We start from the raw sequence: 27178 nt of genomic DNA on the forward strand, positions 1-27178 counted from the left end.
CCGATGCCATATTGAATTCCAAGATGGCAGCTTCTGGTTGCAGATAAACTGGATAGTAATGCTAAATACCTCCACAATATGGGTATATTTTGAATAGGGATGATTTGTAGCGACTCAAAATCGATGTCCAACGCAATTTGAAATCTAAGTTGGCAGTCCTGTTTAAAAAAAACTGTCAAATACCCTTCAATAGACGGAAAATTTATGGCTGACGCCATTTCTGCATTCCACTTTTTGGCATCTGCACGTCGTTTTTGAGCCGAAATTATCCATACTGTAAAGTATTTCAAGCTGAACTTTGCATTAGGTCCTATGTAACACTGACAGATTCTCTTCATCGACTTTCTCTTTGTATCCCCATGGCCATGTAAATACATTCCCAGGTATTTTCAGCACACAGATCGATAAAAGAAGCTTTTATATAGCATCTAATACGACAAACATAACAAAAACCGGTTTTGTGCTCAAGTTATTATCGAAAGAGAAAGTCGACGAAGAGAATCGATCAATGTTACTTAGGACCTAATGCAATGTTCAGCTTGATTTTACAGTTTTTCCCACTTTTTCTGAAATCAGCAGCCGCTATCTTTGATTTCAAGATGGCGCTGGGCATCGATTTTCGGTCTCTGAACGTCATCACGATTCCGAAAATATACATATTGAAGGATATTTGGCAGTATTTCCCACTTTTTTTGAAACCTGAAGCCGCCATCTTGGATTTTAAAATGGCGTCGGAAATTGATTTTCGGGTTTTAGAAGTCATCCCGATTCCGAAAATACCCAAATTGAAGGGTTTTTGGTAGTTTTTTTTTTCACCTTTTCTGAAATCGGAAGCCGCCATCTTTGATTTAAAGATGGCCGAAAAAAGATGTCCAGCGCCATCTTGAAATCAAAGATAGCGCTGGATATCGATTTTTGGTCTGTAGACGTCATTCTGATTAAGAAAATATACATATTGAAGTGTATTTGGCAGTATTTCCAACTTTTTCTTAAACCGGAAGCCGCCATCTTGGATTTTAAAATGGCGTCGGAAATCGATATTCGGGTTTTAGACGTCATCCCGATTCCAAAAATACACATATTGAAGGGTATTTGGTCGGGAGGGGGAAGACGGCTTTCATTTGAGTACCTCTTAAATTCTCTTTTGCTCAGAGTTGCTCAGAGCTACTCTGGTTTGCTCAGGGATCTGATCTAATTTGCGACGCAAACAGAATTAGTTTGGCATAGAGACATTGAAATCTGACCATGCAAATGTTAGTTCGGATGCTAGGAGGTTCATGGAATCCCTCCACTTCGCGTTTTCACTGGCACTGGCAATCCAGAAGTCATACAGGTGGGTACATTTAATGAAATGCTTGCCTCTCTGCAGCAGACATGTAGATTAATTTTGAACTTTGTCCATTAAGATGTGTGCCCGGGAAATTGCAAAGTGGTTAAACCAAATTGTGTGGAAAATGGATTCTGTCATTAGTGTCCTTAAATAATGAAAATGATCTTGTTTTCTACCAGTTGTTCCCTTGTCCCTCCCACTCAACCCTTGTGCCATTCATGACTACTGTCCGGCCTTAACTCTTCTATTATCAACTCTGCTGGCAATCATATCCTTAAGTTGAGGACCTCAACCATAACATAACGATGAAAATGTCAAATCCCCCTGCGACTACTTTGCTGTTGTTGGTGTGCAGATTAGTCCTGGACACGGGCATTGACCGTCCCGCCACAGGATGACGACGAATGGGCATATGCCACCTGGGAAGAAGGACCAAGCAATGGGTGCAACTTGCAATTAATTGGTAGGGTCGTGATTGGACTGCTGCTGGTGAGAACTTAGGATTTACAATAAGAAACTGTTCTGTTGCATTTGTCATTGAAGTTTTTGGCTATTTTCTTAAATCACTAGAGATGGCTTTCTGGAGGACACTTTTCGTTTTGCAATGGTAATGAAATTGTACAGGATCTTGCCACCTTAATACTACTGAGCATCCAGATGCTTAGAGTAAGCGAATAGATAGATATTCCCATCCAGCAACCAGCTCCGGTGAGGATAAGTCCTGCGAGTTCCAAACTCCGATAAATGTGATTGCTTGGGCTGCGCTGTCAAAACAATCGAGATAATACAACCGTTCATCAGAGAGCAAGAGAGTTCTTCAGAGTTACTCTGGATTGCTCTGAGTTTCTCACTGTCTTCCCCCTCGTTTGGTAGTATTTCCCACTTTTTCTGAAATCGGTAGCCGCCATCTTTGATTTCATGATTTCACTGGGCATCATTTTCGGTCTCTAGACGTCATCTTGATTCCGAAAATATACATATTGAAGGGTATTTGGCAGTATTTCCCACTTTTTTTCTGAAACCGGAAGCCGCCATCTTGGATTCCACAATGGCGTTGGACATCGATTTTCGGGTTTTAGACGTCATTCCGGTTCCGGAACCACCCATTTTGAAGGGTATTTGGTAGTATTTCCCACTTTTTCTGAAATCGTCAGCCGCCATCTTTGATTTCCAGATGGCGCTGGACATCGATTTTCGGTCTCTAGACGCCATCCCACAATTTACGTATTTGGCAGTATTTACCACTTTTTTCTAAAACCGGACACCGCCATCTTTGATTCCAAACATCGATTTTCGGCAGCTGCCAGTTGTGTCCGTTCCAAAAATACCCATCACTGCAAACACAAAGTTCAGCGCCAAGATTCAAGCTACTTCGAGTCAGAGGTGAAATCACGTCAAAACAACACAATTCCAGTTATTTCTATCTTGTTATGTCTCGCATTCAAAGCGACATCCGTTTATTAGAAAACGACCAGTGGCAGTTTTGTCGCGACAGAATGGAAGAGGAAGAATGACATGACAGACTTTTTTCGTCAATAACCATGTCGACAGTTTCCGTCATCTTGTCGTCCGAAGCAACTAAGTCGTTCTGGAAAACGTCACGCAACAGATGTTTCGTGACCAAATGAGAGAAAGAGAAGAATAGAAAATGTCTCGTCGAGAGACAGCCCAGTAGATCAGTCTTCACGGTAACCGCAAAATACCCAATAATGACTAGAAAGTAAGCATTTTCGAGGGAAACTAGGACTACCCATTAAATGAGTAAAACTTTACCCATTAATGAGTAATTACAACTACAAAAACAAGTTGTAAGTATTCGTTTTTGAGTAACAACTAGAAACACTGGAATAAGAGACCAGCGGAGAAAAAAAACATGAATTTGGCAACAAGATAAACATCAAAACAATCCTGGCATCACTTGCATTTGTAACTGCTTGCGGGTGACTTCGCCAATACACCGACGAGCGAGTTCATGAGTGATTGTTAAACGATTTTAATACTCCTCCCTAATTGAAGCAAACCATTTGTAAACATTTCAGATTGGAACCGCTTTTGACAGTTCGATTGGAATCATAACAGTTCAGAACAGAAGATTATATCATTATTGCTTTTCACTTCTGACATAGCGTTATTATTCGGTTCGTTGATCGCTTGTCATTTTTTCATTTGGAGATATTTTTGATTCCTTGAATATGTCATATAATAATCAACAAATCTTCAAATTGTTTGCATTAAATTACATTCAATTAACATAATATCCGTAATGAATCCAATGCAAACCAATAAGATCGAAGAGACGAAGAAATATTGCATCTGAAAATAGGCAATGTAACTGAATAAGAACGCTTGAAAATACTAGATAAAAAATCATTTGAAAAGCACTCTGTCGAGCTAGTAGAAAAAAGAATATTCACACGTCAAACTCCGTCAAGCATTTAAAAAGCGAAGAAACAAAAGAGACGACCAATTATCTGGGCCTCACCTGTTTACAACTCATTAGGCTCTCCGGCGTCGGCGCAGTTCGTCAAGAACCGTAATGCAGTAGAGCACGCAGTCCAGTATCCCGAAGCAGCAGCAGCCATCATCGATCGGCACTACATCGACGATTATTTCGATAGTGTCGACACAATCGAGGAGGCGGTAGTTCTAGCGAAGCAGGTGCGATATGTCCACGAACAAGCCGGATTCCAAATCCGCAACTGGGTGTCGAACTCGCCGGCAGTTCTCTCGGCTTTAGGAGAAGACACATCTTCTGGACCAGTAGTCTCCCACCAAGATAAGGAATCACCAGGTGAGCGCGTTCTTGGGGTTTTCTGGGATTTGGACCTAGATGTTTTCGCGTTTTCTGTAACGCAACGTGCGGAGGTTAAAGAGTATTTGTACGAAGGTAAGCGGATCGTCCTCAGCTGCGTGATGGGTCTTTTCGATCCCCTCGGACTGTTGTCACCATTCACGATTCACGGCAAGGTTATCATACAACATATCTGGCGGAATGGCTGCGAATGGGACCAGGTAATCGATGAGCAGAGTTGGTGCGTGTGGAAGCAGTGGACCAAGTTGCTGCCCGAAGTAGAAGCCTTACGAATTCCCCGATGCTACCTGGGAGACGCCGTTTCTTCATCAGTTGAATCACTCGAGTTGCATGTTTTCACCGACACGAGTGAGCACGCTTATGGCTGCGTGGCGTACCTACGGTCGGTCATCAATGGAACGGTGAGGTGTAGTCTAATCATGTCTCGAGCTAAGGTAGCACCTCTAAAGCGGCAGTCAATCCCTAGACTGGAATTGATGGCTGCGGTTCTTGGAGCCCGAATGAGCCAAACCATTATCGAAACGCATTCTCTCCGAATCGGTCGCACTGTTCTATGGACGGACTCTCGAACTATACTATCGTGGCTACAGTCAGATCAGCACAGATTCAAGCAATTCGTTGCATTCAGAGCGGGTGAAATTTTGGAATTAACCCGAATGCGAGACTGGAGATGGGTGCGCACGAAGCAGAATATCGCGGATGTGCTCACCAAGTGGGGTCGCGGTCCTCCATTGCAAAACGATTCGGAATGGATTTATGGTCCTTCAGTGCTATACCAATCGAGCGATCAATGGCCGTCTTCCGAACCGATCGAAGAAACCGTGGAGGAAACCAGACGAGTTATGCTGTTCCATGCGGTGGTCGAAGCGGAAACTGTTTCCAGTTGGACAAAACTTGTGCATGTGACGGCCACCGTACTGCGTTTCATTTCCAATTGCCAGCGAAAAAGGGCCGGGTTGCCAATCGTAACCTGCCAATCTACGAATCGTCAACGACTATTAATTAAGGCGGAATATTTGACAGACAAGAAACCACTTCAACAAGAGGAGCTTCAGAAAGCGGAAATTATTCTGTGGAGGCAGGCACAATACGAAAGCTTCCCAGATGAGATGAACACACTTACGAAGAATTTGGAAAGCAGCCCGGGTCAACGACTGGAAAAGATCGAGAAGACTAGCAGTCTCTACAAGCGATCGCCAGTGCTAGATGAAGAGGGAGTTCTGAGAGTTCGAGGCCGGCTTGAAAAGAACGAAGAGCTACCCTTCAACAAGAGGTATCCGATCATTCTGTCAGGGAAGCATGAAATCACCAAGAAGTTGATACTGCATTTTCACAACAAGTTCGGCCATGCAAACAGAGAGACCGTGTTCAATGAATTACGGCAGAAATTCTGGATACCGAAGGCACGCGCTGCAATCCGGCATGTAACGAAGGAATGTGTATGGTGCAAGGTGAATCGCTATGTACCGTCGGTTCCAATGATGGCACCGCTACCAGTTCAACGCACCACCCCTCACTTACGTTCATTTAGTGCAGTGGGCGTTGATTATCTTGGTCCGGTCGAAGTCACGGTGGGGCGCCGAAAGGAAAAGAGGTGGATCGTCGTATTTACTTGCATTGCTGTGAGAGCCGTACATCTAGACGTGGTACATAGTTCGAGCACGCAATCCTGCCTGATGGCAATCAGCAGATTCGCGTGCAAACGTGGCGTACCAGAACAAATCTTTTCGGACAACGCCACCTGCTTCCGTGTTCGCTACGATGATGAAGACGATGCAGGGAATAAATATCAAGTGTGCTGGAAAAGTCACTTCGGCTGTCACCGCGTGGCATTTCAATCCACCTAGTACTCCACACATGGGTGGAGTCTGGGAGAGGATGGTGCGATCTGTCAAAGAAGCCTTGCGAGCGTACGAAGACGGACGAAAGTTAACCGACGAGATCCTTTCAACGAGCTTGGCCGAAGCGGAGGATATGATAAATACTCGACCGTTGACGTACGTTCCTCAGGAAGCAGCCGACGAAGAAGCAGCCTACGTGGAAGAACGATGAGTGCGGACATGCTGCTGGAAGACTCTGTGGACTTCGCTGAAACCTTGCGGAACGTCGGCAAGCGGTCAGAATATTTGGCAAACAAGATGTGGGAGCGTTGGTTGAAAGAATACTTGCCATCGCTAAATCATCGCACAAAGTGGTTCGAGGACAAGAAGCCTCTGGAAATCGTATTCGTAATCGTGTTCGTAGTCAATGGAAAGAACAGGAAGAGTTGGGTACGAGGAAGAGTTCTGGAAGTTATCCAGGGAGCGGACGGAAAGATTCGTCAGGCTGACGTGAAGATGGCTGATGGCAAGGTGCATAGGCGTGCTGTGGCGAATCTAGCGGTGTTGGAAATTGAGTCAGGTAAATCCGGAAGTTCCGGCGGAGACACCGGATGTTACAGGCAGAGGATTGTTCACACCGCTGGGCAGTAGCTGTTGGTGTAATAGCTGAACCCCGAAAACTGACACTTCAGAATGAGAATAATGAATAAGAATGATAATAGAAGTGAACAAAAGCTAGAGAAAAACGCATATTGAGCTCGTGGATTAAATTTAGTTCTTGATCGGAAATAATATTAAAGTGTAAGAAATCGAAAGGTGATAGTTTTATTGAATTTATTTAAAATAGTTCATGTGCGTCACCTTTGATTGCACACTTAACCGATAGCCAGAACATTACCTTTTGACGTAGAACTACGTCTTTGTCGACTATACTGGGGTGCAAGTCAAAAAATATGTGTGGTGAAGGAGTGTTAGGTTTTGAACGCTTGTAACTTTGTCATTTATAGATGAAATTAAAATCCAAATACGCCAATCGATAGGATATTACATTACGAACCTGTTGAAATAAATATTTTTCCAATTTTTCTGTAATTAAACTTTTGAAAATGTACAAATGATAATTTTATCACTGTTTTCATGAAATAAGCCTTTTTCGCAAACCCAGTCATCATAAACGAATACCACTTGGTTGCACATCATTCTGCTTGAATCTGAAAAGATATAAATCAGCGCTGGTCTCATGCCACTGCTCATTAACGCTTCGGACGGCGTGGCGCTTGGTCCTGCAGTAAGCAGGACCAAATCAGCAGCTTAAGGTGGATCACGGCGTGACCACAATGAGGAAAAGCACACACGCCCTTCACAACAATCTCTCGGCCCCCCCCTCAACAACCTCTCCTACCCTCCCCCACCATCAAACCTCTCCTACCCCCCCCCCACCATGAAACCTCTCCTACCCCTCTCCCCACCATCAAACCCCTCCTACCCCCCCTCAAATACCTCTCCTAAACCCCCCCCCCCTCAAATACCTCTCCTAACCCCCCCCCCCTCAAATACCTCTCCTACCCCCCCCCCTCAAATACCTCTCCTAAACCCCCCCCCCCTCAAATACCTCTCCTACCCACCCCCCCTCAAATACCACTTCTAAAACCCCCCTCATCAATAACCCGAAAACGAGACAGACTTTAATGATCCCTTTTTTCCGGGAAATAAATTTTAAACATACCACAATCATTAGTAAAACCAAGTTTTACCAAATTTGAACAAAAAATTGCATTGAAGACATGTTTGATGACATTCAGTTGGTGAATTACACACAACTGACGGTAAAACATATCTGGTGCCTCTATATATGCAATTATATTAACATCCAAAGTCCATCCTATTTTACATATTCTGCACAAAAGAAACTTTCTGCTCCGCCCCATTCATAAAAAACTGCGGGAAATCCTATCAGGTTCTGAACCTGAAAAGATATAAAACAGCGCTGCTGTCATGCTTTTGCTCATTGTCGCTTCGGACGGCGTGGCGCTTGGTCCTGCAGTAAGCAGGACCAAATCAGCGACTTAAGGTGGATCACGGCGTGACCACAATAATGATGAAACCCCCTCCCCCTTTCACAACAACCTCTCCCCCTCCCCCTTCACAACAATCTCTCCCTCTCCCCCCTTCACAACAATCTCTTCCCCTCCCCCCTTCACAACAATCTCTCCCCTCCCTCAACGACCTCTCCTAACCCCCCACCACCACTCATCAACAACCTTTCCTAACCCCTCCCCCACTCATCAACAACCTTTCCTAACCAACCCCCTCCCCACCCCTCAACAACCTTTCCTAACCCCCCCCCCCCACCCCTCAAATACCGCTCCTAACAAAACAATATCTATGTGTCAGCCACATAGGGGAAATGACGCCTTCGGCTTGCAAGACTATTTTCGGCAACCCAAATTGAAACACTATTTTCACTGGATTTTCTTACGAAAACACTTCGCTGAATGCATGCAAACGATTCTTTATGCTTTCAGCTTCAATTTGACTATATTTTTACCACTGGGAAAAAGCAATCTAGCAAGGTTTTCTTGAAATGAAACACACACACTACAAATTGTAGCTGATTTCGAGTTGCCGATAATAGAACAGCAGATTTACATGCAGTTCAAATGGAACGGTTGCCGACAATACTCGCTCTCACTAGAGAAGATTGGAGCTTTTTAAAAGCGTTTCAAAACAGTTTTTGACAATTCTTTCGACTGAAATTGTTAGAGCAGCTGGCAGCAAAAGATTGTAAACAAACCAATACTGCATATGTGTGCGTTCCTCAGAGAAAAAGGCTATAGAAAGAAGGTCGCTGCTTAGGTTGCCGAGAATACGTAAATTCCCCTACTTAAAATATGTACATTTAAAAACCATGCGTGACCACTAGACTGATGCAAAATTTGAAATTTTCGCTCCACAGTGCTCAAATGGTTCCAAATTGGGCCCTGATAAGCCTCCCAAAATTTGAACTCATTTAGTGAGAAACTGACTTGGCACAAACCATTTGAAGTTTATATGGGAATTACTATGGAGAAACCATAATTTCAGTTTATATCTATCTCAAAATTCACCAGTTCACTCTACTTTAGAAAATGATAGCTGAACTTGTTGAAAACCACTTTTCGATCAAACGTAAGGAACAAAAATTATTAATGATTCAAGTCCCTGATGTCTTATGATTATGCTCAATCAACTGTTCAGCAGGCAACATTGGTGTTTATGGCGCGTAGAATAGAGGACAAAAATCATGGCTACTATGTCACACTGCAGAATACAGTGTTGCCCACAATACAGTTGCTTAATCTTGCCATAAGATTATCAATCTCTTAAAAAATTAATAACTATTTAATTTGACGTTTGGATGAAAAATGATCTTCTGCAAAGTTGTAGCTGATAAAAATTCCCATAAGAATAGCAATAGAATGTGTTAACAGTACAATGTGTAAAAAGGCAAGAAGACAATGAACAAAAAGTTTTGTTTTCCCATAGTAATTTCCATGTAAACTTCAAATGGTTTGTGCCAAGTCAGTTTCTTATAAAATGAGTTTTCTCTTTTGGAGGCTAATCAGGACCCGATTTGGCACCGTTTGAGCACTGTGGAGCGAAAATTTCAAATTTTGCATCAGTCTAGTGACCACACATACTATTCATTTGCGTGTAAATTTCATGTGTACTTCTGAGTGGATTCTGTTTATGTGTGGTCAAATGAAAATCATGTGGAATTTCACATGGATATTTGTAAAGAAAATGTGTAAATTGTTTTGAATCAACCATAACCGAAACATTGAAATACTTGAAAATTTTAAGATAAAGTATAATAGTCAAAAATGCATGAAAAACAACAATTTTGTGTGGTTCTACGTCATACTGCGGTCGTGTCTAGGACACAACCCTTTACTTTTTTGACCTGCCCAAAATTTGCTGCAAAATATAGAGATCATCCGAACAACTATTGACAATTTCGCCTCTTCGGTCACTTGTCTCCTATGGTAAAATCCAAAAAGCAAACATAAGTCTGTTCGTGAAACTTGGTGAATATTTTCTTACCCTTTCACTCCTATGAAAATCCCATATGATTCTGTCAATCTTTGCGTGAAGAAACGGTGGTTTGCTGGAAGGAATGAAGAGATAAGACAAAGTCCGCTATATTTCATGCACAGATTGTCAGATGCTTATGGGATTTTTCCAGGAGTAAAGAGTTGCAGAGTCGCCGTCAACGAAAATGCTTACTTTCGTAAGGGCCAAAGCTGCAAACGTAAACAATTACTTTTTGCGTGAATTTCTCGAAAATGGAAACTCACCCAAGAAAACCAACAGCATGATTGTGTAGAGAAAGAGTCCTCCTATCCGATAAAATTAGTGGCTTACATGAATTGACGTTGACATACGAGACATTTACGAAAGAAGCCATTATTTATGTTTTCGACATTGGCCCTTATGAACGCTCAGTGTCGTTATCACGAAAATTTTATTTTGACAGATCGATGTCCAACTATGCCAGTTATACCACTGAGGCAAAACAAAAAAGTGCGACATATGTTATGTGATCTGACGCAAGTATGCATTATGCCCTGGTGCATAACCCGGAGCAACTAACTTTACAATATGTTAATGGAAAAGCAGTGGAGATACGAATGTCGCTTGCCGAGGGCAACGTTCAATACTTGCTGCCACCAGAAGTACCAGATGACGATGATCTAACGTTGGTGCTAGCAACATTTGGAAAAGTGAAGCGTGTCATTCGGGAAAAATTTTCTGTTGCATTGGGTCTCGATATGTTCACAGGAGTGCGAGGTGTTTATATGGACGTGGAATGCATGAAGAAGTGATGAAAATGGACGTGGCGACCGAAAACGAAACCAAACCTTAAATGACCTGGTGTCAGCAACGGCAGAAGCATTGGAATGACTTATACGAAAAAACAGGAGATGAAAAATGAAGTACTCAATCCTCCTAAATGTACCTCAAAGAATAATGGTCCCTCGGCTCCGTTTAGCTGCTAGAGACAATGAGCCTTCAAATATTTTTTTTTTCTGCCCTAAAGGGTGATACGGTCAAAATTTGGTCAATATCAACTTGACGTATTTCTTTCAATTTTGCATTTAAAAAACCTGAACACCCCTCATTTTGAAGGTGTGTGTGTGTAGAATGTTGCTCCTATTTTGATTTTGGAATTCACTCTTCAGTTGTCAAAATGCCGTCCAAGCAAGAAGAGCAGCGTATCAAAATTTTGCTCGCGCATCGCGAAAATCCGAGCTACTCGCACGCAAAGTTGGCAAAATCGCTAAAAGTTGCCAAATCAACCGTTACAAATGTAATTAAAGTGTTTGGGGAACGTTTGTCGACAGCCAGGAAGTCTGGATCGGGGGGAAATCGAAAACCGGAAGCCGCTGAGACGACAAAGAGAGTTGCCGGTAGTTTCAAGCGAAACCCTAACCTCTCTCTCCGAGATGCCGCAAATAAGCTGGGTGTATCGTCTACAACCGTGCATCGAGCCAAAAAACGAGCCGGACTATCGACTTACAAGAAGGTAGTGACTCCAAATCGCGATGATAAACAAAATACGACGGCCAAAGCGCGATCCCGGAGGCTGTACACGACGATGCTGACGAAGTTTGACTGCGTGGTAATGGACGACGAAACCTACGTCAAAGCCGACTACAAGCAGCTTCCGGGACAGGAGTTTTATACGGCAAAACGAAGGGGAAAGGTAGCAGATGTTTTCAAGCACATGAAACTGTCAAAGTTCGCAAAGAAATATCTGGTTTGGCAAGCCATCTGTACCTGTGACTTGAAAAGCAGCATTTTCATAGCTTTCGGGACTGTCAACCAAGAAATTTACGTGAAAGAGTGTTTGAATAAACGTCTGCTGCCTTTCCTGAAGAAACACGGTTGTTCCGTACTGTTTTGGCCGGATTTGGCATCTTGCCATTACGGTAAAAAGGCCATGGAGTGGTACGCCGCCAACAACGTGCAGGTGGTTCCCAAGGACAAGAACCCTCCCAACACGCCAGAGCTCCGCCCAATTGAGAAATACTGGGCTATTGTCAAGCGGAACCTAAAGAAGACCAAAAAACGAGCTGCAGTTCAAGGCAAACTGGCTTTCTGCGGCGAAGAAGGTGGACAAGGTGGCTGTACAAAATCTGATGGCAGGGGTCAAGCGTAAGGCCCGGCAATTCGGATTTGGAAAAGCGGAAGCCTAACTGAATATTTTTCCTGAATTTTATACTAATTGAACTTGAAAAAGAAATTTAATTTGATTTTTTAAATAAACGATTTCACCGATTTACACGCGTTTTCCCTTGACCAAATTTTGACCGTATCACCCTTTAGTAATAATAACATATTGATACTCATATTATTTATTATTAACGATAATTTCAAAACACACACGTTGATTTGTTATCAAGAAAGCTAGATTTATTATCTATTTATTATGCTTCATATACCATTTGGATCTCAATTTTGTTATGATTACTGTTAACTCCACCACATGGTTGTCAAAACATGTTATCAAGAATGCTTATATCAAATTTTGATTTCACTATGCTTTCATTCTCTGCTCGAGTTTCCATTATATTTTTTAAGTTTTAAAAATATCTTAAAAATAGCAGATTCTGTTATGATACCAGAACATGTTGTCAGAATGTTACTAAGATGATTTATTGAATAACATACAAAGGATAGCAAAATTTGTTATTATTTTGATATGATTTTCCCATACATCTCTACCCGGGTTGGCACTTTCATGGTTCGTTAAGTCGCTACTAGCGAAGGAATGTGAAAGTTTTGCCCGGAAAAGTTTCGCACAACCAGAATCAGCAATGTGGTCACCCTACAAAGCGCCCTCTCTTTTGGTTGGTTAGTTTTCCATTTGCAGTGTAGGAATCACCGCCCAAAGGCTGTTTGGGATGACTAGATGTGCTTGTGTGGCTCACGGCGGTAGCAGTCCGGACGGTGCAGAGATTAACACAGTTCTCCACTGGAGTGCGCTGGAAGTGTTCACTCCAAACGGATGAATAGTGCATTTCCTTTCAAACTCGTTGTGCGTGGCTGAAAGGTACTTCCCAAAGCGCAGCTGTTTGAGTTGTGAGTTTTCACACCTATGGGAAAATTATGCTTCGGTGCGACGTGTTTGTTATCGCAACGAGAAGCGTGTTTGCTTTGGAGGATTTAGGGAAAAATAAAATCCGTCGCTAGAGTTTTCCCTCATTCAAGTTTGCGGTTTTGTCAGTGAAGCTTTTCAATCGTTTTTTTCAATTAAGGTGTTTCCTTGTAGAGTCCATTTTTCCATCACACCTCGCAATTTCAAGAGCACACAGCTCAAGATCTACGAGGTTTTTACATTTGAAAATTCCAGACATTGCTTGTTTCTCCGCAGCAAACAACAAGTAGTAGTTTCAGCTACATGCATTCACCGAAACCTTATTATTTGTACTTGTGAAATTGCGAAGTGTAATACGAAAAAGGCCGCTACAAGGAATCACCTTAAGGGCTTCAAATATTAATGCTTGGACCTCGGGTTTTTCAATTTTCATTGTTCGCATATGCGAGTAGGGACACCTATACGTCAGTGGGCCTCATCGATCATCAATCTCGCCATCAAACTACTACTCCCCCGTTCATCGATTATGGAATCGACCTGCAGCAGAACTGTGCGTTTATTGACGTTTGTGCAGTTCCGACTGTTCCTTCTCTTTCTTCCGTTAACTGACAGCTATAAAAGGAACCGCCGCAGCATAAATAAATCTCTTTGGTTGTTCTACCATCCTCTAGGCGGAGCCCTTATCATCAGTGCCGAATGGTTGAGACGACAAAAATTGGACAGTGAAAATTTATTAGGTACAAAGTGGATTTGAAGTAAAATTAAGTGAAATTAATTAGTTTTATAGTTAATTAAAATAAATTGAACGGTGAATTAAAAAGAAATAAAGTTAGTGACGTAAGAACCTGATTAGTGCGTGATACTCACTTGTAAAGAACTTACCTGTGGGTTAAACTAGTGAAGATCCTCCGAAATATTTATCTCCATCTGCTGTGGTTATCGACATTGGTCCTTCGAGCCGGATAAACGTGAACTCCGCTTGTCCGCCAGCCCGGAATCTTCATTGGACCCGCTGTATCGACGTCCGTCACGTGCCAAGCAGGTTAGCTATTCTAGAACATTCATACAAGGCATTCGAATTGCCTTTACAAGGTAATTACGCTTCCAAATCCAATACCCCCGCCCTTTTGAGCTACGCGGTCTTCCACTTTGCAGATGCGTTCTCTTCTTCCAGTACCTGAAAGTCCGTACAGATTTTGAGTCAACCTACTACCGTGTGAAGGGGTTCTTACTTTCGGTCAATAAATCACCTGCTATGATACAGTCACCTAACCCTCGTTCAAATGCGCAACCACCTCTACAACCGTCTTGCGTTCGACTACCCGACGTGAAGCTACCTGTTTTCTCTGGTCAACTAGATAGTTGGTTGAACTTCCACGACCTATTTGTCTCACTCATCTCACGAACTCTCCAATATACAAAAGTTCTATTACTTGCGGTCTTCCTTATCCGGAGATGCCCTCAAGCTGATACAAACCATCACGATCAGCGCTGACAATTACCAGGTCACCTGGAAGTTGTTGACAGAACATTATCAGAACTCTGCAAGACTGAAACAGTCGTACGTAGACTCGCTCTTTGAGTTTCCCTCGCTGAAAAGGGAATCAGCGACGGAGTTGCACTCACTCGTTGAGAAGTTCGAAGCGAATGTGGGAATACGGAAACAGTTGGGACCGAATTCTGGGACATACTTCTGATACGAATGCTCAGCATAAGGCTCGACAACACCACTCGACGTGACTGGGAAGAATACTCATCCACGAAGAATCAGATCACCTTCACCGACCTAACGACTTTCATTCAACGAAGAGTCACAGTTATACAGTCAATCAACAAGACAACTGAACCTCCTCCGTCAACATACACAAAGAAGCCTGTTCAGCGTCCCGTCACCAGCCATGGAGCCAGCCAGCAGAACTATCGCAAGTGCCTGGTTTGTTCCGATCATCATCCTTTGTATCAATGCGCTGTTTTCTCGAAAATGTCGGTAGAAGATAAGGAAAGGGATGTCCGTCGCCACCAACTATGCCGCAATTGTTTACGAAAGGGCCACCAAACACGTGACTGCCCCTCCTCCAGTACTTGCCGCAAGTGTAGAAATCGCCACTATACTCAACTCTGCCCCACCGACGCTCCAGTTGCTGTGAACTCCAGGACTGCCGACGCCACTCAACCGAAAGTTTCTTCTGTCCCTGCAGGCGAAGAAAAACCGAGAAGCTCCGCCTCAGCCGCTACTGAACCCGTAAGCTGTTCGTCTTCTACATTGAAGGAGAAAAGCATCCTGCTCGCTACTGCCGTGGTCGTCCTTGTCGACGACAATGGAACCAACCACGTCGCCAGAGCACTCTTCGATTCGGGAAGTGAGTGCTGCTTTATGACTGATTCTCTCTCCCAGCAGATGAAGCCCAAACGCACCAAGATCCACGTTCCGATCGCTGGTGTCGGACAATCCTCAACGTATGCTCGTCACAAACTCCAATCTACTATTCGTTCACGCACCTGTGATTATTCTACCGCTGTGGAATTTTTGATCCTCCCGAAGGTTACAGCAAACCTGCCGTCAGCATCTGTAGACACCTCTTCCTGGAAATTCCTCCGGGAATTCAGCTTGCAGTCCCGTCGTTCTACGATACCAGACCCGTCCAACTCGTATTGGGGGCAGAAATCTTCTTTGACCTCTTAAAAGTGTCTGGTCGGATTGAGCTTGGTGAGTGGTCAATTCTGTCCTAGGCTGGGTTGTATCTGGAAAGGCAACCGATACCCGTTCGACAAATCCCGTCATCGCTAACAGTCACCGATCTTCATCGCTTAATGGAAAGATTTTGGACCATCGAAGAAGATAACGTCAGTCAGGAAGGATCTGCATGCGAAGAGCACTTTCGTCGGACAGTCTCTAGAACTCCCGAAGGTCGCTATGCCGTATCTCTACCCATAAAGGAAGATGTTCTCTCCAATCTCGGTGACAATCGTCGCACAGCTATTCGTCGATTTCGTCTACCACGAGGTCAGCTCGCTAAGAACGACGAACTAGGCAACCAGTACCGAGCGTTCGTGGACGAGTACTTTCAGCGTGGTTTTTGACGCGTCTTGTCGTACATCGAATGGAGCATCCTTACACGACGCACTTATGGTCGGACCCATAGTGCAAGAAGAACTACGATCGATAACAATGTGATCCAGAATCCGCCCTATTCTGCTCAACGCCGTCGTGAAACAGATGTACCGACAGATCTTAACGGACCAACGCAGCAACAAGCTAAAGCACATCGTATGGAGTCCATCGCCTGAATCCCCTCTGCAGACATATGAATTAAAAACCGTTACTTACGGTACCGCCAGCGCGCCGTTTCTTGCCACACGCGTGCTCCAGCAGCTGGCGGACGACGAGCAGCACGATTTTCCAGAAGCTGCCGGTATTCTTCGGAAAGATTACGTGGACGATTTATTTTCCGAAGGGGACACAGTAGAAGAAGCTATCACACTACGAAAGCAGTTGGAATCTCTTCTCCGCAGGGGAGGATTCGAACTGCGGAAATGGGCTTCAAACGAAGAAGCCGTTCTAGAAGATGTTCCGCAAGACAACGGTGCCTTAAAGACGTCCGTGGATCTAGACCGTGACCAGTAAAAGTTTAGGATTGCACTGGGAACCAACGACCGACCATCTCCGATACAAGATCGATGCACCAACGACCGAGGACATCCCACTTACCAAACGCATTGCTCTTTCCCAAATAGCTCGCCTTTTTGACCCACTTGGCCTGGTGGGACCCGTCATCACAACAACGAAGCTGTTGAAGCAAGAACTCCCAACGCCTATTAAGGAACGATGGCTCGACTACATGGCTCAACTACCGCTACTGGCCTTCACGAATTTTTTTAGAACTTCTTAAAAGTTCCTGCTGTTTCCCTGATGCTGATGGATCCATTTTGAAGTTCTCGAAGCTTCTTTGAAGTTTCCGAAACATTATAGAAGTACTGACAACATCCCTTATAATCCCGCAGTCTGTTATCCTAACCTATTTACAGTTTCTTTTTTATCTAGTTCGTTTATCTAGAAGACTCAATCGCGTGAACTTAACGGAGCCGATAAGTCGTTGTTCATTATTTGCAACAACATTCACTTAATTCTATGTCTAGTAGGAGTTGGGCGGAATACTCGCGGCTAAACCGAGGTTAGAGGGGTACATTGTCGAAGGATAGGATCAAGGGAGGAGCTTGGGGTGGGGTTTCGTTGACTCATCAGAGCGATTTCGCCAGTATGAACGGTTTTGCGGTTCTAGCTTCGTCGGGAGTTCGACTGGCTATGGTGGCCAGTTTTTACAGTTTCTAAACATTGTTTCGTCCACCTGAAGTTTTCGGTATTCTTCCAAGGATGTTCTTGGAATTTCCCTGAAATCAATGCAGCTGTCCGGAAGATATCTTAACTTCCCAACGTTCTTTGCACTTCCGTGAATTCATTGAAGCTTCTGAGAAGCTTCCGCATTTTTTCTTAAGTTCTCTAAACTGGATCATCTTTAATTTTAGAAAAGCCTTAATGTTCTGGAAATTTTCCTGAAGCTCGTCGAACTTTCCTTACCGCATTTTTCCTAGTATTCATGGAATTGCACTGAAGTTCTCCAAACTGCGCCGAAGTTCACGTAAATTCCCATCAGCTCTTTGCACTCAACTAATGTTTAGATATTGTTTAGTCATCCTGTCATTTTTCCGAATTTAATGGAACTGCCCTGAAGCGCTTTGATCTTCACAAAAAAAATCTTGATACTTCCCCGAAATCTATGGAACTGCTCTGAAACTGTCGAAACCTAACGTTAAAGGTCTTAACACTTCCGTGTAGTTCTAAACCTTCTTGAAATTCTCGAAACTACCCTAAAATCTTTGGATCTTCCGTGAAGTTCTCAGAGCTTCTTGGTGATGGTTTCCGTAACTTTTCTGATGTCAATAGAACTAACATAAAGGTTTCAATATTATCCTCGAATCCTTGGAACTTCTTTAAAGTGCCAGTAATGTTTATAACATTCATGGTGACTATAATATATAATATATAATATATAATATATAATTGCCAAAATTTGGGAGGAGGAGATATTACCGGATGAGTGGATGGAAGGTTTCGTATGCGCAATCTACAAAAAGGGCGACAAGATGGATTGCTGCAACCACCGCGCGTTCATACTGCTGAGCGCCGCCTACAAGGTACTCTCCCAAATTCTATGTGATTGGTAAGGTTAGTAAGGGCCTCCCAATATCTTTAAAGTTTTCTGGATTTAGATCTTGAAACAACTGTCGAATGGACCTGAAATATTCTTCGGGGAATTGGTGAACATTTGTCAAGAGCGCAAAAGACGGCCCAAATAAGATCATAAATATAAGTACCTGATGGACGCAGCACATTTCGTATTTGATAAGCGCAGAACATTCTTCATAGCACCCATGTAAGTGTAATATTTCTTCTTCTTTCAAATTTCAAACTTGCTCTATCCTAGAGTACTATCCAACTTTGATTTCCGTTCGTTTTACTAATAATATGAGTTAACTAATTATCGACCAATCTAAATCGTCTAGTATTCGATCACACGACAATCACAAACCCGATAAACGAACGTAAATCAAAGAAACTTACTAAAGTCAATTAAAAACCTATGTATAAAGGATTCCGTTAAGAAGTTCGATAAAAGTAGAGGAATTTATCAAGCAGTATACTAGTATAAGTTCTACCACCGAATCCCAGTCCTGACAACTTAAAACTAGGGGATCAGGATTTTTCAGTACTCATAGGAACAATTTTAGTCCTTGTTAGTTCTTACGCTTTGCTAAGAAGTTAGTGATCATGTCCCAGCCGTCAGAGGAAAATGGAGCATCACTTTAACCTTTCTAGGTAAGATGCTTCCAACGACCAACCAATCATATAATTTCCAAAAACGGAACGAGATGTCCACGTTTCATCCATTTATTTATTGGATTCTGAATCATCGTGTTTAAATCATGGATTTAAACAGGTCCGATGTTTTCTGAATCATCTTGCCCCTTAAATGCTGCACAGTATCCCTGGCCGTTTTGGTATGTGTGACGCATCTTCGATGTGAAACACAAATCAAATAGACAAGAAAAATGATGGAGCTTTATCAATCCGTCTGTGTTGGTGATTTTTTTGTTTTCTAGTTCGTTTATTTGGAAGGCTCAATCGCGTTAGCTTTACGGAGCCGATAATGCATTATTCATTGTTTGTAGCAAAATTAACTTATTTCTATGTCTAGTAGGAGTTGGGCCGAATACTCGCGGCTTACCCGAGGCTAGGTGGGTACATTGTCGAAGGATAGGATCAGGGTAGGAGCTGAGGGAAGAGTTTTCTTGTCTCATCAAAGCGTAGTCGCCAGTATGAACAGTAGTGCGGTTCTAGATTAGTCTCTGGAGTTCAACCGGCTATGGTGACCAGTGGGCGACAATAACACTCATCGACACGGAGGGACAAGACAAACAAAAATAAATCAATAAATCGACTGCATATAGCAGAAATCTCGGGTTCCCAACGCGTCTCTGATGGGGATATAGGGTTGTCTTTGTTGTGCCTCGAGGGTATTCAAAAGCTGTGTGATGATAGATTAGATTAGATGAGAGGAATGAATGAAGCATGAAATTTAGGCTCTTCAACAAAAAGGTATTTTTTAATTCAATAGCATATGGTAACTTAAGTATTATTTCAAAATCATTATTCCCGCAACTTAGTCACTACCAACCATGTATTCTTATCTTTCCCACAACTAATCCGATGCCGAATGATTCCTGTTTGCAGAATTCCATATCGATTGCCGGGAAGCTAACACAATCTAATTAATTTTATTTACCATTCATGTTTGCCTTGAGAGCAAACTCAATTAGGAATCAGCTCGTTTGTGCAAATTATACTCAGCTTGTGGAAACACACGTGCTTGCTAGGAGTTACCAACAACCGCTTTACAACCGAAAAACATTCCTTTTCCTGCTCTTTTGAAAACGATTCCTTTCAACGGCCAGTAAAAATATACAACTCTCATGCAAAACACCGCACTTCCATCTAGTTCTAGGTGCTAGCTGCTGGCTGTTGGTAGCACAAACGATGGTGTACGATAACCAGCGGGATGCTGGGAAGAACTGCTCTTCATTGTTACACAATTCCAGTGTACCGGAATAACGTTCCGGAAGCATTTGCAACATCATACATGTACAATACACATGAAACGCCGTTCGTACCACAACTGGCAACCTCAGCAGTATATCGACGTTTTGTGCAGCTCCTTCTCGCTTCCGACAAGTGTTTGGCATCGTTTTTAAAGCACCTACCTATTCAAGCCACATAATCTTAAATTGTTACACAGCTCAATAGAACCGGCGGCGGTGGCATCGGCAGCATCGCTACTGCTACAATGCAGCCGGTCCCGCTCGGTTTATGGACGAGAAGTTCAATTTTCAATTTTCCGACATCCCGAACCCGTCCATTCGAACCACCATTCGATGCAGCCTCCGGGGCCAGAAATCCCAATCCGCAAAAGTCATTGAAGCAGTATTTATTCTACGACGGGCTTCTTCGAGAGGAGCATCGCATTCAAGAGATGGACGTGCGTATGTTCAGCGCCCGGAGCCATTCCGGATGCACTGTGGCGGTGCTGGTTTGCAAAACTCCGACACAAGAAGATAATGAAGCGTTTTGTTCATGGCCATCGATGCAGCTGCAGCAGCAGCAGCAGCAGCTCTCAGGCGCCAAATACTTCCGGGCACGGTCCTCTCGGGAACGACCGTGTTTGGGGGGTAATCCTTTGGATTAAATCAGCATCAGTGGCGTGTATATTCTGATCCGGATGCTCCGGTCTCTTTGAAGGATTTGGGATGACCGTTCTAGTGGGAGAATTGCTTCCTTCACGCCCGCCTGTCCATTTGAAAGTATGGTACTACATACAATGGGATTTCGGCCTTTTCAAGCGGTCGTTCGTATTTCGACAGCGCCAAAGAGGATTTGAATCAAATGCATTTTCTGCTGTTTGATCAGAAGTTCTTGCGCTGGCGTGTACAAGTGGAAGGAACGACTTCAAAACTGGCACGGTCAGTCATTTTGTTTATTTGAGAGCAATTTTTTTTCGGACTTTAAGACGCGTAAATTGGATACATGCAACTTTAGTCAATTTGGCCATGATGGTAACTCTTCGTTGGGTAAAAGACAAAATCATTACGTGGCATTTGAAGTACTCCCAAAGGTGATTATTTGCCACTTAATTCCACTTAGTATTTTGTATACCTGACCGATCTATTGAATTCCAACTCTCTTAGGCACTAGGTAAACATGTCAAGATGGGGTAAAAAATTAAACAGGAACTAAGTCCAAATACGAACGAGATTTTTAAATAGAAAACCGATGAATATATTTCAGTCGTACTCTGTTACAACTTAATCGAATGGGCTTAAAACCTTGAAGTTATTTTAAAATTCAATGTAGCTGAAATGGCTATAATGTTGGCCTACCCTAAAATAAATACCCTTAAATATGGATATTTCCGGAACCGAGGTGACGTCTAGAGACCAAAAATCGATGCCCAGCGCCATCTTGAAATCAAAGATGGCGGCTGCCGATTTGAAAAAAAGTGGGAAATACTGCCAAATACCCTTCAACATGTATATTTTCGAAATCGGGATGACGTCTAGAGACCGAAAATCGATGTCCGACGCCATTTTGTAATCCAGATTCTGAAAAACTGTCATATACCCTATGATATGGGTATTTACGGAACGGGTTCGACATCCTGGAAATATATATCAGACACCATTTTGAATCCAGGCTCTCAGATTCAGAACAACTATCAAATTTTGGAAATTTCGGAACAAGTACTAGGCGTATTTCCCGAAAAGCGAGGTTTGACGCCATTTTTGAATCCAAGATGGTGGCCATTGACTTCAGAAAAATTATCAAACCCCTAATATATGGATATTTTCGGAACGGGGACGACATGTAGCCGCCGAAAATCGATGTCCGACGCCATTTTGAAATCCAAGATGGCGGTCGTTGTTTTCTGAAAAGCTGTCAAATTCTACGATATGGATATATTCGGTACAGGACGGATGTGGATGCCGAAAATCGATGTCCGATACCATTTTTGAAATCCAAGACGGCGGCTCTCAGATTGGGAAATACTGCAAAATACCCTACAATAAGGGTATTTTCGGAACAAGTACTACAATTTATGTCGGACGCCATTTTGTAATGCAAGATGATGGCCATTGACCTCAGAAAAACTGTGAAATATCCAATAATATGGATTTTTTTAGACGACATGTAGATGCCGAATATCAATGTCCGAAGCCATATTGAAATCCATGATGTAAACGGAATGACATCTAGATATAGAAAATGAGTGTCATGAAATCCAAAATGGCAGCTACAGGATGCAGGAAAAGTTGGAAATACTGTCAAATACCCATAAATGCGGGTATTTTGGAATTACTATCCGATGCCATATTGAATTCCAAGATGGCAGATTCTGGTTACAGATAAACTGGATAGTAATGTTAAATACCCCCCACAATATTGATTTTAGGAATGGAGACAATATGTAGAGGCTCAAAATCGATGTCTGACGCAATTTTGTAATATAAGATGGCAGTCCTATTTAAAAAAAAACTGTCAAATACCCTACAATAGACGGAAAATTTATAGCTGACGCCATTTCGGAATTTCAACATCTGCACGTCGTCTTTGTTGCGAAAATATCCATATTGTAGAATATTTTACAGTTTTTCTCACTTTTTCTGAAACTGGAAGCCGCCATCTTGGATTTCAAAATGGTGCTGAGCATCGATTTTCGGTCTGTAGTGGTCATCCCGATTCCGAAAATAGCAATATTCCATCCATATTGGTCTTGACCCACTGAACAACTTCGCCGAAGAAAGCAAATTCCTAGATGGCAAGGATTTCAAGATATCACACAAAAACACAATCCACACAATGATCCACTGAACAACTTTGCCCAAGACAGTAACCTCCTATATGTCCAGGATCGCGAGATATTCCTTGTTGGTCCCTATTAGGTAAAATCCCATATGCTACGAGTACTCCATCTACGCGAAATCGATTTACGCGGTAAGTACTACTGGCGCTCTTCGGGGGAAAGCTGTAGTCACTTTAACACTCTTGGGTCATTCGTGACTTGTCCGGAGGTGAGATTTGAACTCGTGACTTTGGCGTGAGAGGTATGGATGTTATCCACTACACCGGGGTCAACCCCCAACCTATTTTATACTTTGCATAGGAGTAGGGTAGAGAACTACTTCGGCCTAATCGCTCGTTTTGGGCGTATCAAGAAAACATCAAATAAATCCATGATTTCGGCGTTAACAGGTAAGTTATGCTTTTGGTATGATATCATCAAATGCTACCGAACGAAGTCAATAAGAACGCGGGATATGAATGTTTGCACCCAATATTCTCAAAATGAAGCGCTCGGACCGAATCAATCTTTATCTTCATCCGATAGGCCGAAGTGAATTCATTGGCGTTTCAATGGTTTTTCAATGCGTTAGGCCGAGTTTGGCGTCAAGAAGCAGTGTTAGACTTTTAACAATATCTCAACAATTTGTTTCTCTTTATCGAATCGTACGGTACGTACGGAAAGGTAAATAAATTTGGAAGCCAGTAATTATAACATTCCGTTTGGTGCTAAACTGCGCTAGATTAGGAAAGACTAAGTGCGGGTTGTGCTTATTAGGCCGGAAATGGGGTAGTTAACCCTATTGAGCGAAAACCCAAAACTTGTCAACTTCAAAAAATATAACTCAAAAACGAAAAAAAAAAAACATCGCCGATTTGTTGATATGTTATGTAAAAACCTATGTTGATCCACCGGGCAGGTGAATAGAACCTTTGTTACACAGTATAATCTCGTTGTCTCGTTCTTAATCTGTATAGAGGTTACAAAGCGGAATACAATTAAAAAAAAAAACAATTTACCAACTAATTTACACGAAAATGATAATTAGGCTTTGTAAAGTTTATTCGATTGAGTCTGTACAAAAAAAGTAATTATTAAAAAAATATACAATTTAAAAATACATTTAATTCCACTATCAATAAATGGAATTTACCATCACAATCCAGTTTTTGATTTTATCCATAGATATACGAGACCTTAATGGATATTTTTATTTTTATTGGTCTCAGTTTCTGCACTGCTCAATTGAACAGCAATTGCTAGTTTGAATTGGAGTTCAAATTATAATTCAATAATCGTTTTGGAGACGAATCAGCCTCAGGCTGAAAGCCTCCTAAATAATGATTAATTCAATAATCAATTGATTAATGTCTTTACGTTTATTTACTAACATGACAATAATTTTAAGATATAATTGTGGCTTATCTATGTGGAGCTGATATAAGTTTTACGTAGTGCAAAGTGTATATAAATCACTTTCTTTTTGGTACTTTCATGTTTTATAAACAAAACGTTGATTATTCTTTCCTCGCCAATCGAACGCCAATTACCGGCATCATCGGAGAGGGGAAATTTTCCCCAGCCCAAAGATGGTGTTAGTTTGCGTAGGTGTGCCTTAAGTCACGAGAAAATGGGTTCCGGAAGTTTTGTTCGCAATAGCTGATGTGCTCTTTTCTGTTGTTGGTCGTGATTTGCTCGATTGGTTCCGCTATTTGACAGCTCAATTGGTTCCCGAGATTCTCTCCGCCAGGCTATGAATATAGTGACTATAAAGCTAACATCATCTTCTGTTGAACTGTCGTGTGAGCTTAGCGAGAAATTCGTTTATGTTGCCGAGGTAAATCAAAGAGAAAACCGATTAAGACAATCGATCAACGAGGATAGGCCCTTTTCAAATGCTACGCGAGAGTACAGAATTAAATTCGAAAAAAATGTGGCCTCACTGCCTAAGGCACCCCCAATAGCTACGCCAACGGGGCTGATCTGTAAGATACCCAAATAACATTTTAAGTTTTATAAAATACTACAAAGCTACCATAAAACAACATTCATAAAACCCTGGTCAAGACTGCTTTGCCATTGATGCATCCACCAAAACCTCATTAATGGAGAAGGTTCTGAAGGGTATATTTTCGAAGCTCTTCAAGATTGATTTACTGCAAAATGGTTGTACGATAAACGTATTGAGATCCATTTTAAACCCGTATTCAAGCTACAATAAAAGCTATTTGGCAACAATTAAAACCATTATCTGAGCCATTTACCCTAGCTGCTTGCTAAGTTCACTAGAAAAACAACAATCAAGATAAAAAGTTATTCATAAATACCATCCGATCTTATCAAAATAGGGGGAGGTAGCTCATCGATTCTTCCGGTTCGCCTCCTAGCATCGTGCTATAAGGTACCAGGCGATAACCAGGGTAGTTGATCGATAGCTCGATGACGTCATTTCGTTGGCGTCTGCAATGGGAAATTCTCATAGCAGGCGTTGACGATGGGACGTTGTCGAGTTGTTGAATAGCAACTATCGTGGTAACTCACCGATTACCTGTCGATCTGCCAAATTTGGAAAGACGTCTGCATTGAATTGTCTCATATAATAATATTCCGCCCACTATATCACAAGAAATTGCGAGTAGCTGAGTGGAAAGGAGATAAGTTAAGCATTGGGTACAGGACCAAGTCTCCCCTGGGTGGTGCAAGAAGATGAGCGCAATAGAATCATCAAGTTGCCATAAGGCACGGAATGAGACTATTGCATGGCTAGGTAGTCAAAGTCTTCCATACGTTAGTCATTTCAGGTGGATTAGAACAGGTTTAGGTTTAGGGTGGGCGTTGGCCAGATTTGGATTTTTCAGATATAATCCTAAATCTGACCTAGATTATTTAATACACTAGTAACCTCAACTTCTAAAATAGTAGTAGTTACAGTGATCCCGAAACTAACGCTCATTCATTGCGCTTTGAGTCATAAAGTAGTTTTATTTATTTTCCTACTAATCTATCTACACACTTAGTTTTTTCTACTGAGCTCGGCTGTGTGGGTCTCGGCGGGGAGGGGGTTTCGCTGAGATCTCGGCGGGAGTGACATTTTATTGCCGACTCTCGGATAATGCCTTTTCTAATAATCTGCCTACGTTTCTTTTATTTGTTATCTACTTCATCCCTTTTTTATTTGTCTGCTCTTCTTTCCTCTTCTCTTCTTTTGTTTTGTTTGTTTACATATAACTGATACTAACACCTCCTTGTTTTCTCTCTAATTTGTCTACTATGTGCCACCATCACGATGAGAGATGAGCTACCGTACATGGTACACGCTCATATACACTCCCAAAATAGTATGCCGCAAGTAAGTATATCACAGAGGCAACTAAAGATCCAGAAACGAAAACCGATAACGCTGAAGATAATGAGCTGTGGTGATTTATATGACTAAATAGTATTATTTATTTATACTAACCTAAACACAACGTGGGGTGACCCAAATCCAAACGATCACTAACCAAAATAATAGACTTATCTTTTTTCAGCAGCACTACACCAGCCAGCAAAGTTCAACAATCCATCGTTGCTTATGCCTTTGTTGTCGTTTAGAACCAGTTTTGCGAGGTAGGCGACGATTGTGCGTATTTCTCGCGTAACTTTTGAAAAGAGCCTATTTATAGCCTGAACAATACGTAAAGAGCAAATTGAAACATTGAACGTCGCGTGAAAGTGGAACTTAATGAAGGCCTAAGTACTTTTTCGTAGTTTTTTGTTTTCGGATTTGAAAGATCGTCGGTTACAGTGTCCTGCTTACTGAGCAGAAAAACGCGGTCCCAGGTCCTTACATATCAAAGAGATTTATGGTAAAATCGCTTGTGTATCGTGTATTTTGCGAAACTCGTTGTTGTCGTTGGTTCCGGGTTTGAATGGATACAAAAATTTGAGCAACAGTATTATGTGATATGAGGGGCTCGGTGGCCTTAGAACAACCGTTTTTGCTTACTGAGCAGAACATCATGAGTCTAATCTCAGGCCCATCCACATTCAAGATTCGTCAATCGTTTTATTTGTTAATATGACTACATGGTAATAACAGCAACTCGGTGATTAAAAAGGTGCTCGTCTGCCTAGTGGCAAACG

The 27178-nt window shown here is 42.3% G+C and overlaps 2 protein-coding genes across 3 annotated transcripts in view; both read left to right on the forward strand.

Moving 5' to 3' along the window:
* kek5 (kekkon 5) overlaps positions 1 to 27178 on the forward strand; it is a 482945-nt gene that overhangs the window by 21145 nt on the left and 434622 nt on the right. The window lies entirely within an intron of this gene.
* On the forward strand, positions 2379 to 6194 carry LOC135711744 (uncharacterized). The gene is made up of 3 exons (XM_065234705.1): positions 2379 to 2445; positions 3831 to 5579; positions 5833 to 6194. Exons 1-3 carry the CDS (start codon positions 2379 to 2381, stop codon positions 6192 to 6194), a joined length of 2178 nt encoding a protein of 725 aa, XP_065090777.1.

The sequence above is a fragment of the Ochlerotatus camptorhynchus genome, unplaced genomic scaffold (genome assembly GCF_037179485.1).
Source record: "Ochlerotatus camptorhynchus isolate MF236.1 unplaced genomic scaffold, CSIRO-AGI_Acam_v1.1 ptg000435l, whole genome shotgun sequence".
Taxonomy (NCBI): Eukaryota; Metazoa; Arthropoda; class Insecta; order Diptera; family Culicidae; genus Ochlerotatus; species Ochlerotatus camptorhynchus.

What these genes read in the sequence shown, in the direction of transcription:
- LOC135711744 (XM_065234705.1), top strand. Translation starts at nt 2,379, where the DNA reads ATGGCGTTGGACATCGATTTTCGGGTTTTAGACGTCATTCCGGTTCCG. An exon ending in GGAACCACCCATTTTGAAGG is followed by an intron (nt 2,446 to 3,830) that starts GTATTTGGTAGT and finishes ACAACTCATTAG; the next exon opens with GCTCTCCGGCGTCGGCGCAG. An exon ending in CCGGCATGTAACGAAGGAAT is followed by an intron (nt 5,580 to 5,832) that starts GTGTATGGTGCA and finishes GGCAATCAGCAG; the next exon opens with ATTCGCGTGCAAACGTGGCG.